The sequence below is a fragment of the Carassius carassius genome, chromosome 33 (assembly GCF_963082965.1).
Source record: "Carassius carassius chromosome 33, fCarCar2.1, whole genome shotgun sequence".
NCBI lineage: Eukaryota > Metazoa > Chordata > Actinopteri > Cypriniformes > Cyprinidae > Carassius > Carassius carassius.
Genome location: NC_081787.1, coordinates 17293324 through 17311142, shown reverse-complemented (window position 1 = coordinate 17311142; position 17819 = coordinate 17293324). Strand labels below are relative to the sequence as shown.

Sequence of the window (17819 nt, the reverse complement as noted above, 5' to 3'; positions counted from 1 at the left end):
GAAGTTTCTTGAGCACCAGATCAGTATATTCTGGAGATTCATGTGACACTGAAGACTGGAGTAATGATGCTGAAAATTCAGCTTTGCATCACAGGAATACATTCAGTTTTCAAATGTATTCAATTAGTAGCAATATATTTTACAGGATTACTGTTTTTAATGTATTTTTAATCAAATAAATGCAACCTTGGTGAGCATGAGAGACTTCTTTCAAAAAATATAAAACTCTAATAATTCCAAATGTTTGATGTGTAAATAGAAATGGTTCATTAGCTTCAGAGCTAATTCAAAACACAAGGCTACTCCTGTTCATAAATCAGCAGCGGGGCAATTCTGGTGCTGCAATGTGGCTTGGACACTGTCTTCAGTTGTTAAAGAAACATGACTTTGCCTCACTTGACCGAAATTGAGTCCATGAGCATAATCCACATTTTAAAGCGCTGAGCTCTCCTTGGGTGCAATTCTTCATCCAACCTGTAGGTGGGCTGAATGGCGAAAAGTTGCCTTTTCTTTTTGGGAGATATGTACTAATGTTTTCTTTTACATAATTGTCTTTACAGCACAACATTTAGAATAGAATTTTTTCTGTTTTGCTTTAATTCTTTGCAACCAGTGGACATTTTGGTCTTTAAGCTAGTGAGACTTCTAGGGCCACCGACTTTTATATCCGCATCAAACTTAAGTCTTCCTACTCATGCAAAGCATCTTGAAAGGAAACATTGTTTTATTTTTTGCTAGATAGTACTGTGGGAGAGGAGAGTCACATGAAACTTGCATTTTGCCTTAACCAACTGAGTGAATGTCGCCCCCTGCTGGATCATATAGATCAAAACAGTAACAGCTCATAAGCCTTAAACAGATCTAACCATTCACAATAATGTAACCCATCAAATGCCAGAACATGGTATTCACGGCCGAGGAGAATATATATAATTTATTCATGCACGGAGGAATCTGCAGTCTATTGGTTTTTGTTTTCTAACAAATGTCAGGTTTAGCAAAAAATGTTGTGATGTGTGCAGGTTTTGTATGGATGTTTTGAAATGTTACATGTTGATAAATACTGACTGAGGAATTTAGTTTTTCTTTATCATTTTTATTCCATGTTTTCTTGTCTTGCATTGGAGGGAAATTTGTGAATTGTCTTAAAATGAGATTTTTTTGTTGTTGTTTTTTTGGTTGGGTTCAGAAATGAACACCGTGTACCTATGAGATATTAAGAAGCATGAATTAAAAAAATCTTGAGATGTAACATTTTCCACACAAAACTTATGCTGAAAGCATGTTAAATATTGCACTAAGATGGCATACATTAAACACAGAGATGAATTAATGATAGCTGTAAAACATTTATAGTTAAAATAGTCTTATAGTCTTATAGCGCATTCAATATAGAGATGTTTCATAAATGACTTCTCTGTCAACAAAATTGTTTTTTAAATGCTTGGTGTTGCAGTTTCTGGTTCCGCAACCCACAGTTTTATCAGGTAACATATAAACTTGATGACTGAACAAGTAGGTTGTGTTTAAAGATGAATGGAGGAACTTGCCTTTTAGAGTGAATCTCACAAAAACATGTTATCCCAAAAAAAAAAAAAAAAAAGGATTTTGCCTAAAAAAATCTGAACCATTAAGATTGTTTGTAATTGTGTATTTTCATGAGGATTTGAAGGGAAATTTGATTAATTTTCATTATTGTAATGCATCTGTATGTTTTAATTATATATATTTGTTTGGAAACATTACTATTTTTAATGTTTTTGAAAGAAGTTTCTTCTGCTCATCAAGCCTGCATTTATTTGATCAAAAATACAGAAAAAACAGTAATATTGTGAAATATTATTACAATTTAAAATAATTGTTTTTAAATTTATTATACTTTAAATTATCATTTATTTCTGTGATGCAAAGCTGAATTTTTAGGATCATTATCACATGATCCTTTAGAAATGATTCGAATATGATGATTCATTATCAAAGTTGGAAACAGTTCTGCTGCTTAATATTTTTTCAGAACGTGATACTTTTTTAGGACACTTTGATGAATAAAAGTGATAAAAAAAAGAAGCTATGTTTTTAAAATATAAATATTTTGTAATAACAACATACACTACTGGTCAGTAATTTGGGGTCAGTAATTTTTTTCTTTCTTTTTTTAAATAAAATCAATACTTTTATTCAGCAAGGATGTGTTAAATTGATAAAAAGTGATAGTAAAGAAAATATATTAGAATTTTTTTATTTTGAATAAATGCAGTTCTTTTTAAACTTTTATTCATCAAATATATTAGACAGCAGAACTGTTTCCAACACTCATAATAAATCAGAATATTAGAATGATTTCTAAATGATCATGTGATAGACTGGATGTTACATGTGACACTGAAGGCTGGAGTAATGATGCTGAAAAAATTCAGCTTTGCATCACAGGAATATATATATATTTTTTAAGTATATTCAAATAGAAAACTATTAGTTTAAGTTGTAATAATATTTCACAATATTACTGTTTTTTATGTATTTTTGATCAAATAAATGCAGGCTTGATGAGCAGAAGAAACTTCTTTCAAAAACATTAAAATTAGTAATGTTTCCAAACTTTTGGTCTGTACTATATATATATATATATATATATATATATATATATATATATATATATATATATATATATATATATATATATATGCAGGTATATATAATATTTTGCCTATTATTACTATAATATTTTTTGTGTAATAACAGTATGTTACTTAATTTAAATCAATTAATTAAAATCAAATCCAATTAAAACAAATAATATATTCCACACAGTACACATACAGTACAATACAGTAATGATGATTGGGAGAATTGTACTTTTTTAACAATAATGTCGTCAATGCAAAAAAAAAAAAAAAATTGGTTTATGCACAAACAGGTTTTGTGACATACATCTTATGATGCTGAACTAAGATCAGTTTTTTGGACTTGATAATTGAACTTAGGGATATGGACCAGAAAACTGACCTTACAATGGGCATTTATTGCCTGTTTTTATTTTTATTTTATTTAAGTTTTTATTTTATTTTATTTATTTTTTATAAATGGAATCTAGTGTCATTATCACTGGAACAGGATCTTTTCAGCCTCAGACAGCAGCTTTGGCTCACAACTTCACTTTATATTGCCAAATGTGCACAAAAACAAATGTAAGGAGTGCACAAACTCTTTTTTATGGTATCTGGTTGAAAACCGGTGAGCTTTTGTTTTTGTTCACAGCCTTTTTCTTCTTCCTCTAAATCACTAAAAGTATCTCAGTAACAGCCGTGACATCTCTTAGTCCTGTCAGTGTGTATTAGAAAGAGACAGAGCTGTGCTTAGAGGCAAGTAAACCCATAACCACTGTATACACACACACAACCTGCATGCTCCTGACCTGAGATTTTTCTAACTCTTTAAAACGATGAGCCATTTTTGTAGGAACGTGAACTGTTTGGCATTAGAATACATGTGACTTAACACCGATAGAACAATAGCTTTATTATGCGATAAGCAACTGTTTTTCGAGATGAGATTGTGAGTGTATTTCCCCTCTTCAGTTTGGAAATCTGTGCTTCTGTTCACACGGGGAATAGGCCGATTCTGTTATCAGATACAGTCATGGATAGGCAATACATCAGTTTACTCCTCTGGTGTGATATTAGCTATTAGCTCTTACCTGCAGTAAAGTTGTTTGAAACATTAAACTAAGTTTTTGTTGATTCGTCTGATTTTTATATTTATGATTTCATATGTATCCTGTTTTTTAAAGTAATAAAATGGAGGGAAAAAAGGACAATGTTTCTTCAGATGTGTCAACGAACAGACTTCACACTTAATTTTTTCCAGTATGAAGACAAACTGATGTAAAAAACAGTTTTAAGGTGTATTTATTATGTGTATGTTTTTGCCATAATATGATATTAGTCTGTGAACTGTTAATGAGGCTGATAATATATACATGCATGTTATAGCCTATAAACAGTAGCAGTAAAAGTATTTTAAAGCAACACTATGTAACAACTTCTGTTCAAAATTTGCAAATTGTATATAATGAGCGAGTAAATCATAAACTCATCTACCAAACCGCCTTTTCGTCTGATCATAAATCACTATGGTACATTTATAATAAATTATTATTTTTGGACTATTGTAGCCTGTTCGGGTCGTCACCGCTGCGGAGTAACACATACCTGCGTGAATCGCCATAAACATAAACTTGGAGAAGTAGCTCCGGTTAGAATGCTCTTCCGCGGGATGCGTGCAGTTCTGTTTATTAACCGCTAGAGCGCCAAAATCTACACAGTGTTGCTTTAATAACATGAAAAACCCTTAAAACCTCATATTTAAAAACAAATATTTGCTGGAGGATTACATGTACACTACCATTCAAAAGCCTATGGTTGGTAAGTTTTCTAAAAAGTCTTGTATCTCACCAAAGCTGCGTTTATTTAATCAAAAATACAGTAAAACGATGCAAAATGAATCTTTTCTGTTTTAATATATTTTAAAATATAATTTATTGCTGTGATGGCAAGACTACATTTTCAGCATCATTACTTCTCTCTTCAGTGTCACATGATCTTTCAGAAATCACTCTATTTTAATGATTTGTTGCTCAAGAAACATTTCTTATTTTCAATGTCATAAGCAAATTTGGTGCTTAATATTCTTGTGGAAACCTTGATAAAAACCTTTTGATTGATTTAATATGGCCTGGCAGAATTGAAATATTAATTTATTTCAAATTAATCGATAATTAAAAATATTACTGGCCCCACACTTTTGAACAGTGGTGTAGTTGCATATGCGTATCGTTTCAAAGAAATTATGATGGGTTCTTTTTCTTTAGTGTTTCTCATTCAGTATTCAAGGCTGTGTCACATTCATCAAGAGCATATGTTTGATGTCTTATAGCTCCTCTTCATCTTCGCTAGCCAGGGTGTCCAGCTCTTTGCCTTTGCAATGGACGTGTTCATCATTGTATGCTTTCTGTAAGTTCTCCAGCTCTTTAATCTCAGCATGGAGGCGTTCCAGATGTGTGGCGCGCCGGTTCTTTAGCAGCTTCATGGGCAGTGGGTTCATATCGTTAAAGGCAATGCTCGTCAGCTTCCTGTGAATGACAAAGACAGTGTATATTGAGGAAACTCCAGTGATGAATTAGCTGCAATGTTTATTTCCTGCAGAAACTTGTGGTTTGGAAAAACTCTCCCCAAGCCAGCTTTTCTTCTTTGTGTTTTTGAAACGAAGCAGGAGTGAGCAGGTGCGCACACACATAGTATCACAGAGGCATTTGACCCATACTGCGTTTCTTTCTGTGTGACTGCTGCTTTGTTTTACTATGGCTCAATGAATTATATATGGTGATGTCTGACTGTGGCAGAAATAGCTCCACTGTCACTGTCTACAATACCATGAGCTCCAGAGAGAAATGGTTTAATTAGTAGGACTTTTCTGAAATAATATAAATATGTTTTTACATAGTATTTCTTATATATATATATAGAGCATTGTTTATTTTTTATATATTTTATATAAATATAATACTTTTTTAACGTCTATATATATATATATATATATATATATATATATATATATATATATATTATGAAATATATAATTTTTCATATATATTAAATGTTAAAAAAATAAATAAATAAATATATATATATATATATATATATATATATATATATATATATTTATAGTTATATAGTTATACATTTAGATTTAATAATATATACTATTTAAATTACAATAAAAAATTATTATGCATCAATATTTGATATTTTTCCACTAGTTTGCTTGTAAATAATTATTACTCTTTTTAAGTGTATAAAGTGTGTTCTAGAGGTAATACAGAGTCATGATGTTTAATACACTGTCCATTGTTTGTTTTTAACATAAACAATACATTAGAATACTTGCTGATATCTTTAAACTGTAAAATCTTGAAAGAAACATGTTGGTATGTCCTTTGTTTAAAAGTCATTATACTGTTTTAAAGTAGTAACCAGGAATAATATATGCATAAGGCATGAATGCATTTACTGTATAATACTTTAAGAATTCATTATATTTAGATTAATATTACTATTCCATACTCTAGAAAAGCATGTTAGTTCATTATATGTACTGTATATATATTTTATGTTACTCTTCGTCCTTTTTTTTCTTACTCTACTTTCTCTCTTAGTTTTTCTTTCTTCCATTTTCTATCCTTCATCTTACCTTCCATCTAGGATGGTGCTGGGGAAGACGCGGAAATACTGGAACATCTCAGTACTGTCATTGATCTTTAAGATGATTTCCTCTTTGTATTTGAAAAGAGCCAATGCATATCGGAATATCACCTGTGAAACAGATGAATGAGGGATTTGGTCCATTGTTACTTCCTCGTAGTTGGTCTGTAAGCTTGTAATGTTTGTGAAAATGTAGTTGTTGTTTTTTTACACAGCTGGACAAGGTTCAAAATGAGGGTAATCATATTACAAACAAAACGTGTTACAAACAAATATTTAGTGTATTGATAAATACAACATTTCCCAAATCCTTTATGGTACCTTTATGCCTTCATACAGGAAGGCGTCCCATACTTTAAACAGTATGCGTGTAGGCAGACTCTCAACGAACAACACCAGAAACCATTCGACAGTGATGAGGGACACGTCTACTTTTAGCGCCTCCAGATGAGCCGTGAGTCGAGGCAGCTTCTCAGACATGAGATCCTTTAGCACACGCTGGTCGGCCTGGAGAGATTGAAAGAGTAAAATATTGAAAAATATTTCAGAATATTACCGTTTTTTGTATTCAGAACTTGCTTCTAAACATTTGAAACCAGTAGTGTATAAAATTCTGCGACCACACTGAAAATCTGGGACTAAAAATAATATCAGAACATGAAAATAAGCTGCAAGTTTTAGGATTAATGCAGTTCTCACCTGACAGCCCACCAGGTCTTTAGTGTAGTAATTGTGAGGCATGATATGGTCCACAATCACTACCAAGCACCAGAAGGCATCTTCCTCATCCTGTAGTACCAGCAGAGCAATGGCCGCCAGTCTGCACACAGTGGCATCGTTGGTGTTATTTGGCTTTCTTTTTGCATATAGATACTGTGGCTCTTACAGGAAAGCTACACCTAACTCTATTTATCCTGTAAGGTACCCTCCATCATCAACAGATGACCACCAGATGTCAGTACATTGCATCTTATGGTCAGCTTGAAATTGGTATTAAAATAGTTTTTTGCCAGATGAGGCAAATATCACTTTGCAACTAGACATTCTTTGCAATGATTGCTACAGTTTGGTAATCAGGAAGGGATGTATTCAATTATGATGCATTAAATGTACAATTATTTTGCCATATTTAGCAAGAAATATTTTGTTGGCTCATGTATTTTATATATAAAAATGTACATTTAGATTTAACTTTTTTATTTAATATTTAGACAAATTATACATTTAATATATATGAATATAAATATGCGATTTTTAATTATATGAGATTTCAATTTTACCTACTAAGTGAAATCATTTACATCATAATTTTGATATTATATAATTATATGATAAATTATAAGAAATAAGAGACTTACACCTTACAAAAAAACAGTAGTGTACAAAAGTATGTGACCACACTGAAAATCTGGGATTAAAAATCAAATTTGACATGACAATAAACAGCAAGTTTTAATTAATTAAATACTGACTGACTGACCTCTAAAAATTCTTTATATTTTAAATAATATTTAAACTTTAACTTTGAAATAAATTATGTAATACATTTGATAATTTTTTTTTTAATAAATGTTTTACAAATTGACTAAATAAAGACATTTTTATAAAGTGGTAAACTGACAACAAAAAATTGTAACACACATTACATTAAGTTCACCCTTAATTTTAAAAAGCTCTTGTGATAGGCCATTACTTGTACTTCTCACATTAGCTCTATAATCACTTCTAATCAAAGCCAATTCTCTCTCTTTTTTGTCTGTGATGGCTAATTACCTGTTGAGTCCCTGGACGTAGCCAATGGTGGGGTTTTGCCATGAGAATGCCTGCAGAACTCTCTCTAGCTTCTGAATCAAGGTGCTTGAAGGAGGGGAAAAGTATTGATTGGAGGTCAGCGTACGATCCAGGTCCAGCTGGATCTGTCTGGGCACCAGGTGAGGTGAGGTTCTGCTCTTCTCGCATAGTTCCTTATAGCGGTCAGGATGACGCTCTTTTAGAGACTTGGTCCTAGTCTGTATCATAAAACGCCAAACCCTCGCACGGTACTCGCGTGGTAAACCCGTGCGGAGAAGATTCTTCAATTCTGTGGATGAAGACAGTTCTCCTTCAGGGCGTCCAAACAGGAGCCGAGCACAATGAGCCAAAAATGGCCCATCGCATTCCTCCTGGTTCAGCAGGTTTTGGGATCGGATCTCCAAGGCCTGGATCTTAGCAAACAGCTTCAGGTCCTCGACTCTATAGTCCATTGCAATCTTAAATCCATATTCATCGTAATCCCTGTGGAATGTCAGGAACTGTGAGTTCCAACATAAATAGCATTTATACAGTATGTGAACATTTTTCATTCACACCAAGAAGGATGACTGTTATGATCACTTTTAGAATTTGTTCTAAATGCCAGTCAGAATCCAAAGAGCTCAAGCATTTAAAAAGTAGCAGATGAAAAAAACTGCAGCACAAACTAATAATAAACAGAACACTATTGGGCATTTGTGTGGATGTCAATAGTTGTCATCAGTTATTCTTGGTGTGTGAACAGACCTATACTCTACGCTCCCTAATAAATGTAATTTCATTGAAACTCTATACGGTTTTTTAGCAGGAGTAATATCTAAGCAACAACTAAGCCATTCTTTTATACATCTTAAAGATGTCTACAATTAATTGGTAGCCATCCGTTTCAATGAAAGTCTGGAATGGTTTAGACTTCTAGATAAATGTCCAGAAGGATGAATGTGATTTGAGAGCTCCACAGGTGAAATGCACGGAGAACAAATGATGACAGAACTTGTATTTGGTGTGAACTGATGGGACTGTGTTTACCTTATTGAGTTTAGTTTGATAGCAGTGCTCAGGTCTGCCCGAACTGCATCCTTAACCACCTTTTTGACTCCTTCCCTCTGCTCCGGATTCAATTCCTTACTCTCCTGGAGTTTCTGGAGGATTCCCAGGTATCTGCTTTCCATCTGACAGCTATTGGCCTCAAGAACAGCACACTGGCACACACACACAGTAACAACACCAAACCCCATATTCAAGCACTTCTTGATGCTTAACGTCTCAGATTACCACCGCAAATGGCTCTGACCAGTTTTAAAGCATTTATATATCACAGAAATGTAATTTCCCTTGATCTTTTGATATGGAAGGGAACATACTCTTAACTTTCAAAACTCAAATCTCTCAGGTCATAAAGAGCCATTTAGTGTTTAGATTATCAGAACAAAGGGTAAAGACAGTAGCAAAAAAAAAAGAAACCTTGACTGAGAAATAATTTACCTTAACTATCAGACTTTGCTCCTGTTTAGAACTTTTTCTCCAAAGCGTTGTAAGATGGTAGATCTCAGAGTTTAGGTACTGGTTCTGAGTTTTATATGCCTTTAAATCATCCTGAAATAGAGATATGATCACGATTGGGCTTAGAGTAAAGTTGAAATCATGCTTGGCACAGTCATTTCAGAATCAGCAAAACTGTTCATAAATAAAGCACATTTCAATTATTTGTTATATACACTACCATTTAGAAGTTTGGGGTTGGTAAGTTTTTTGTATGTATCTCTTATGCTCACCAAGGCTGCATTTATAAGATGAAAAATATATTATATTACTGTTTTCTATTTGAATATATTTTAAAATGCAATTTATTCATTTGATGGCAAAACTGAATTTTTGGTTAATTATGTAGAAAACAGCTTTACTGTTCTACCATGTCAATATTTTTGTGGAATCTTTGCTGATTGGAATTTTTTTTTTATATATATACTTTGACATTGTAAATGTTTTTTTTACTGTCACTTTTGATCAGTTTAATGCATCCATATATATATATATATATATATATATATATATATATATATATATATATATATATATATATATATATATATATATATTATAAAGTAAAAAATATTTATTTTTTATATAAATACTTTTATTTTCTTACTTTCAAATTCTCATTCTCAATTGTTAGCTGTTTTACGGCCTCTGACTGCAGCCCATTTGTGCACTGCTTGTCTTCCCCACAGACTGCTAACTTCTCAGACAGCTTCAGTATCACTTCCTGTTTGGCCTGATTCGTTTGTTTCAGGAGCTGGACAGTCTCCTGGAGTTCCGCGATATTGGCGTCCCTCTTGTTCAGATCCCTCCGGAGGTTCTCGTTTTCTTGCTGCAGGTTCTCCAGATGTTCTCGCAGTTTTACCGCACGCCTTTCGCCGTGTCTGAGGAGCTCCAGGCGCTCCTGCTCCCCCTCTGCGGCTAGAAACTGAGCACATGTGCGTTTCTCCAGCTGAGCAGCTTCCAGCACCTTATGTAGCAGTGACACCAACTCCTGACAACACATACATATGTGGGTTTCAGTTGATTAATCTTCCTGTATATGAGAAGCTGAAGTGGTGATTAATAACCTCACTTTACCTTCTGCGCATTAACCTCTTCAGCCAGTTTTTCATGCTGAAGTCGAGATGTGTCCTTGAGCTCCAATGGCTTGGACTTTTCTTTGGTGTTCTTTCTGATTGGTGAAATGGTGGGGAGATCATGCTCAGACCTGGCATTGGCAGGGGATTCTGGGCTTTGAGAAGAACCGGGTGTGGGAACCGCTAAAGGTAAGGAGGACAGTGGCCATGAGCACTTAAATTTGGAACCATTTTTTATTGTTTATCTAGTGAGACAGTTTTGGTTCTTACTGGATGTCTTAGATGAGGGTGTTTTTTGGGTGTCAGTTGGGTCACCAATATGGAAAACACTTTGTCTGATTTCCTGTGAGTGCCGGTTACAGTAACTGTACATTTTGTTCCTGTAAATCAAACACAGAGAAACCACTAAAGAAATGACTCACAATAACAACTACATTTTTGGAAGAAAAAAAACAAATGCAAAACTTGGTGAATGATGCTAAGCGTGTCGTGGATGGTTTCTTAGTGGCTTAAATTAACAGAGGCCACTGTAGTCTCTAGACACGGCTTGGTCCCTCTAATTTAAGTCTGTAGGGTTTAATTGGGCATCTAATTACTGACCATATTTACCATCAGGTGAAAATCTAATCACTTAAGCCTATAAAGCCAATTGTATCATATCTGATTTCTAAGGCCTCTAAATTATTAACACCATTGAACTTTGCTGAAAAATCTACTACATTCCTTCTGTCGTCTGACTGATGTCTTCTAGTATAATTCTAAAAATAAAAAAAACTTCAGGTCATGGTTCACATGTCTTTTTGCTGTGAAGTCTATTCTGATTTTTATACAAACCCGATTCCAAAAAAATGTCGGGACACTGTACAAATTGTGAGTAAAAAAGGAATGGAATAATTTACAAAATTCATAAACTTATATTTTATTCACAATAGAATATAGATAACATATCAAATGTTGAAAGTGAGATATTTAGAAATGTCTTGCCAAATATTGGCTCATTTTGGATTTCATGAGAGCTACACATTCCAAAAAAGTTGGGACAGGTAGCAATAAGAGGCTGGAAAAGTTAAATGTACATATAAGGAACAGCTGGAGGACCAGTTTGCAACTTAATAAGTCAATTGGCAACATGATTGAAAAAGATCCTCTCAGAGTGGCAGTGTCTCTCAGAAGTCAAGATGGGCAGAGGATCACCAATTCCCCCAATGCTGCAGCGTAAAATAGTGGAGAAATATCAGAAAGGAGTTTCTCAGAGAAAAATTGAAAAGCGTTTGAAGTTTTCTCTGATATTGTTTTGAATGAGAACCCCTCATAACACAGCTTGTTCACTCTCGTATATAAAATCCCAGGAAATGACATATATGCTTGTGATCCTAACTTCCTTAAAATAATTATTCTAGAAAAATGCAAAAATTACAAAACAACTTTTTTGGAAGGCACTGACACAGATTGCCAGTGTGAACCATTTTTCATTTGACCCTAGAAATATCTCTCTTGACACCAGTATCCATTCTGTGAGAACAGACTGAAGAAACAAGAGCACATGTACTCACTGTAGCTCAATTAGTGGATGCTTGATTGACATATTGAGTGGGCTGTTTAACCCTGGAGTGGTTAGACTGGCAGCTTCTTCACCTACCAGGCCAGAAGGCGTCTTCACCATGGGCAAGAAGTCAGCTGTGTAAGAGAAGGCAGAAAGTATGTTCAACCCCACTGCGTTAAATACATCCGATAGGCCAGAATAACAAGATGTTTTTCAGCATCATTACTCCAGTCTTCAGTGTCACACGAACCTTCAGAAATCATTCTAATATGCAAATGTGCTGCTCAAGAGACATTTCTTATTATCATCAATGTTGAAAATAGTTATTTTTGTGAAGACTCTTTGATTAATATAAATGGATGAATATAAAGCACATTTATTTGAAATAAAATGTATCATAATCAGTGTAGTCATTTCTGATAAATTTAATGCATCCTTGCAAATTAAAATTATTAATTTCTTCAAAAAGAAAAATAATCTTACTGACCCCAAACTTCTGAATGGTAGAGACAGAATAAAATAAATAATGCATGGACTCTTTTGTAGATACTGAGAAATCATCTGGGAAAAATAAAGTTTATCCCAGTAGTACAGTGTTATTTTTTGTATTCTTCTCTATCTTGCTCTACCTATCACTTTTCTGGTGACAGAATCACACAGTGTTATTTATCACAGGGTGCGGTACATGCCTCAGCATGCCTGCAATTCCTTTCAATCCCAAGTGCTGTTTAAATGACCCATATGTTAACCACGAGATAGTACTAAGTAAAACAAACAAATTTCTCTGAGATCATTTTAGATTATATTGGTTTGGTGGTGCAATTATCCAGATTTTCTATAGATTCAGCTGCTAAGACATTCACTTCTTCATTTTCCGCATTTGACTCTTATCTCAGCTGTTTTTTTAACACCTGGATACCAGAGCTTTTGTTTGGAAGGGGGCGTCTGTGAATGTAAGTAATGAATGTGATTTTAGAGAAGCCCAACCCTACTTGGATTCCTGGAAATTATGCATTTTTGCATTGTATATTACAAGAGACAGGTAGCAACTAATTGAGTTAATTTTTTTGCATATAGCAGATATACACTAGAAAGCAATTAGTATCAAAGTACTGCTGCCACATTTCCATTGTAATCGCCAAATGTTTTGGGTGCCTTAAAAATTAGATTAAATTACATTTCAGACTTCACCAACCATATACCATTTTTTTAGTGATCAGGATTTTTAAAAATCTATTTTTAATGTCATTTTACAATTAAGTATAAAGTTCTTTTGGTCTTAAACATTTTCAAAAACAATTTGAGACAAACATGCAGTTAATTTGTGCCACTTTTGCTATTTTAGAATTATTTATATACTATTATAATAATACATATTTTTAGTTATAAGTCAACATTTCGATTTTTTAAATTTAAGTTTTATCCTAATAGTTTGAAGGTGAAGAAACTCCTCTGGCAATAGACACAGTCCATTAAAACATTATTTTGGGGCACAGATTTAAAGCATTTTGGAATAATCCTCAAGATCTGACTGGGTCTGTTAATCTTTCACTTTCTATTAACTTAGTATCACATGACTGGCCAAACAACTGAACTTTACTTTGAAAAATGAAGTGCATTCTACCTCAGATCATATTTCATAAACAGTGTCAATTCCATAATGCAGTAAATGCCTTTCAGCTTTCATTTGAGGAATGCAAGGTTTCATTATCACTAAGATGTAAGGCTCTTACCATGGCTGTTGTTTGCTGATGGGGTGCTTTCCAATTTGTGGTTGTCTGGACTGGGTATGGACAGATGTTCAGCATGCTGCTCCCTGTATAATGTACGTTTTAACTGCAGCTGCTGCAACCAGTACATTCGGGCATCCCTGTTAGCTGCCTAAAAACAAAATCATGTTTGAAGACTGTTGAGAGGAAAGTACTGTTGACTCTATTACTCCGTACTTAACCCTAATGCCTATGGGAACCTTTAGAATCTATAATTTTATAGCAGGAATTGTCATTAAAAAAAAACTAAAAAACATAAAACTTGCTTTTACTTGTATTTTTTTTTTTTTTATTCTGGACATTAGCAGGTAATTATCCTGATACTATTTCATATTCAACACAAAGTCACAATGGCATTATTCATTATTTTCACAAGGAAGCAATGGAGCACATATTCTTTCCATTTATCATAACTGTGGTCTAATAAATAAATAAATTGTTAAGTGTTTATACATTATGACAGTATTTGATGCATTGTCTTCAATGTACAGTATGCTCATTTAACAGAATTAAAAATAGTTTTTAATGAGAATCATGCACCTTTCAGGATAATGAGGATTACAAAAAACTACAAAGTTTTATGTTTTAAGTATTTGTTATGTGCTTTTATAATTTTTTAGTTTTTTAGTTAGTTTTTTTACATAGTTTTTTAAATGTACAGTTTTGTCATTTATAAGGTACTACAATTTTATATTTAATTTTAATTTATTTTTGGCTTTATTTAAACGTTTGTGTTATTATGTCAGTAATTAACAAAGGAAGCATTTCTAATTTTCACTTAAGTTTTATCTAATGTATAAAATGTATTTTATTTCACCTTTATTTCCACTAAAATGGAAATTTTAATTTTAAATCTGTTATTTCAAACCATGTGATAAAATTACCTTAAGAATGACTGTGCGCTCTGGTGTCTGTATATGAAAGGTTCCCTCCTCTCCCTGCAGCGGGTAACTGAACGTGGCACAGAACAGATCCACTTTACCCAGAGGATTGATATCCTGTGCCATGTGGTAGTAAAACAGCTGACAGCTCTTCTCCTCATAGACAAACCAGCGGGACTTCCAGGCTTTGAGAGGTCCACCCTGCTTGTTGAGGTAGCCACATAGTTTAGTGCTGGAAGGAGTGGGTGTCCCTCTGAGGGTGGCAGAGGTCCCATCAGGCAGAGCTGTGTGCAGCTGGATGCCATTCTTATCCTGATCCCCATCTGATCGAGCCAAACTCTGTTGTTGGGTCTCCTCGGAGCTGACACACTCATCTGCAGGAGATACGTGCACATCCACTGGAGGTGGAGAGCTGGAGCTTCCCTCACTCTCCATCTGGTTATCTCAACAAAGAGAACAAATCAAATCAGGCAAAATGTTCTTTAAGTAATCAAATGTTGTCTATCAGCATAGTTAACAGAATAAAAATGTTTAAATTGTATGATGTGCACCAAATATTTTTTTCAAGATAAAGATTTTGCTGCTAAATTATACAGTCAGCTAGTTTAATTTCATAGCTTACATACTTCTATTCAAATGTAGTGTTTCTCCGTAATGAGGGAGTGAGTTAGTTTAGTGGATTGTGTTTAACAAATGGCTTCAAAAAGAGTGACCATTAGTTCTGAAAATACAGTATTGATATTCTGTAGTGGTGTAGAAATAAAATATTGCTGGCGTCGGCTGATTCTTAGAATTTGGAATCCTCTATGCAATCTTATACGGCAAAATAATAATACCCCCCCCCCCCAAAGCCCTAAAACAGACAATTAATCACAATAACCGTGACTATTTTAAGAAGAATTGAGAAGTTAAAAGGTTTTGTAATTCATGGAGCTATTAAGGGCTGTCACAATTGTGAAAGTTGTCTGGCGATTAATGCCAGACAAATTTCACAATTGTGACAGCCCTTAATAGCCCCATGAATTACAAAATCTTTTTACTCCTCAATTCTAAAAGCAGTAATATGCTCACAAATCCCTCATAGACACAAACAAATTTTATATTCAACATAATACAATTTCACAGATGACAAAAAATTAGAGTAATTTACCTTAAACCTGTTTTGACTGACTAAATATGACAAAATTTTATATTCAGCTATAGTCAAGGGATCAGAAAATAAGGTGGGGAGAATAACTTGTCCTTGAGGGCATCTTTCCTCATATTATTCTACTAAAGAAGAAGAAGAAAAAGCAGCAGCAGGGAAAACCATGCAATCTATGGCATACGAATTCCACTTTCAAAAACGTTGCACAATATGCACAAGTTATAACCTCGTTTCAGATTCCACATAGGAATATTTCACAATTAAATATCACCAGCATTTATGTATAACTCCAGGTAATTTTTTAAAATAAATTGTATTAATAATTAATTAACAAACATTATCTGATGCTTCGTATCAAGTAGAAAACCATATTACTTCAAGTAGAAAAATATAGTTTTAATAAAGTTTAAATTATTAAATGTACATTAATGAACCTTCAAACATTAAATAATATAATGCATGTTAATGTCAATATGAAACAATTAAGTAAATAGGTCAACTCTAACATAGTCACACGCGCGCATTATTGTTTGGCTTGCTGTAATAAATAAACTGAAATAAGACACGCTGTTTACAGCACAAGTAGTAGTTGATGATAATCCCTTACCTTCTTTGTTGAAAAGCTCAAAGTTGTTTTACTCCATGTGTGTGTCCAGTGCGTGTCTTACAGACCTAAACAACTCAGCTGCACTTCCTTCACGACTCATATTTCACTCACAGTGTCCCAACATTGTGGAAAACAGGAAATATTACACATCAGGAATATGAAACAGGGCTGTCTTTAGGGAGGTGTGTCATGAATGTCATCGCCTTCTCACACTGTTTTGAATCACTGCTCGTTTCACTGCGGTCAAGCCAGCCGCACTTCAGAAAAACACCGTCAAGCCAGCCGCGATTGAAATTTAGATGCGCGTGTATTACGGCAATTACGGTAATGGCAGGACCAACAGAGAGGGAACGCGCTTTCAGAGCGCTTTACATCTACACGTTCAGATTTGATATATGATGACATTTTTTGCCCATCTGCTCTAATATTCGTGTAACTTATTGTTTTCTTTGAATGTTCTGTATTACTATAATTTTCAACCTTTCAAAGCTTTACAATATTAGTAGAAAACGAGATATGGGACATTCATTGATTTAGAAGACACTTTTTTTATGCTGAGAAAAAACAATTAAAGGTCAGTTCTTAAAAAAGACATCCCATACTATATCTATACCTCACATAAAACCATTTTTCTGGAGCCTTTTCGAGATATAGGATAATATTACACTTTACAAGTCTATTAAGATCCCATTTCTAATAAGTAGAAAAAAACAATGGTCAGTTCTTATAAAGGACATGCCATACTATATGCACACCTCATATCAAACCATTCTACTGCAGCATTTTGGAGATATTGGACATTATTACACTTTAAAGGATTATAAAAGATCCAATGTCTAATAAGTAGAAAAAACAATAGTTGGTTCTTATAAGGGACGTCCCATACCATATGCACACCTCATATCAAACCATTACGACAGCATTTTTTAGATATGTGACATTATTACACTTTAAAGGGTTATAAAGGCCACATTTCTGATAAGTATAAAAAACAATGGTCAGTTTATTAATGGGACCTCCCATAATGTATGCTCAACTCATATCAAACCATTTACTGCAGCATTTTTGAGATATGGGTCCATATGGCAATTTAGAGGGCTATAAAGACCCCATTTCTAATAAGTAGAAAAAAACTATGATCATTTCTTATAAAGGACATACCATACTATATGCACACCTCATATCAAACCATTTTACTGCAGC

The 17819-nt window shown here is 33.7% G+C and overlaps 1 protein-coding gene across 2 annotated transcripts; it reads right to left on the bottom strand.

Annotated features, from left to right (window-relative positions):
* Positions 1-4743: 4743 nt before the first annotated feature.
* On the bottom strand, positions 4744-16834 carry LOC132113868 (TBC1 domain family member 2A-like). 2 transcript variants are annotated; one of them, XM_059521901.1, is made up of 14 exons: positions 16617-16834; positions 14866-15305; positions 13946-14093; positions 12223-12346; positions 10940-11049; positions 10671-10852; positions 10201-10584; positions 9537-9647; positions 9081-9253; positions 8034-8534; positions 6960-7080; positions 6582-6767; positions 6250-6371; positions 4744-5131 (listed from the first exon to the last, which is right to left on the bottom strand). In XM_059521901.1, exons 2-14 carry the CDS (start codon positions 15295-15297, stop codon positions 4930-4932), a joined length of 2796 nt encoding a protein of 931 aa, XP_059377884.1. In that variant the 5' UTR covers positions 15298-15305; positions 16617-16834; the 3' UTR covers positions 4744-4929. The 2 variants fall into 2 exon arrangements, with proteins under 2 accessions (XP_059377884.1, XP_059377883.1); XM_059521900.1 differs by having other exon boundaries at positions 14866-15297.
* Between the last annotated feature and the right edge of the window lie 985 nt (positions 16835-17819).

What these genes read in the sequence shown, in the direction of transcription:
- LOC132113868 (XM_059521901.1), bottom strand. Translation starts at nt 15,297, where the DNA reads ATGGAGAGTGAGGGAAGCTCCAGCTCTCCACCTCCAGTGGATGTGCAC. An exon ending in AAGAGGTTAATGCGCAGAAG is followed by an intron (nt 10,585 to 10,670) that starts GTAAAGTGAGGT and finishes ATGTGTTGTCAG; the next exon opens with GAGTTGGTGTCACTGCTACA. An exon ending in TTGAGAATGAGAATTTGAAA is followed by an intron (nt 9,648 to 10,200) that starts GTAAGAAAATAA and finishes TCTCTATTTCAG; the next exon opens with GATGATTTAAAGGCATATAA.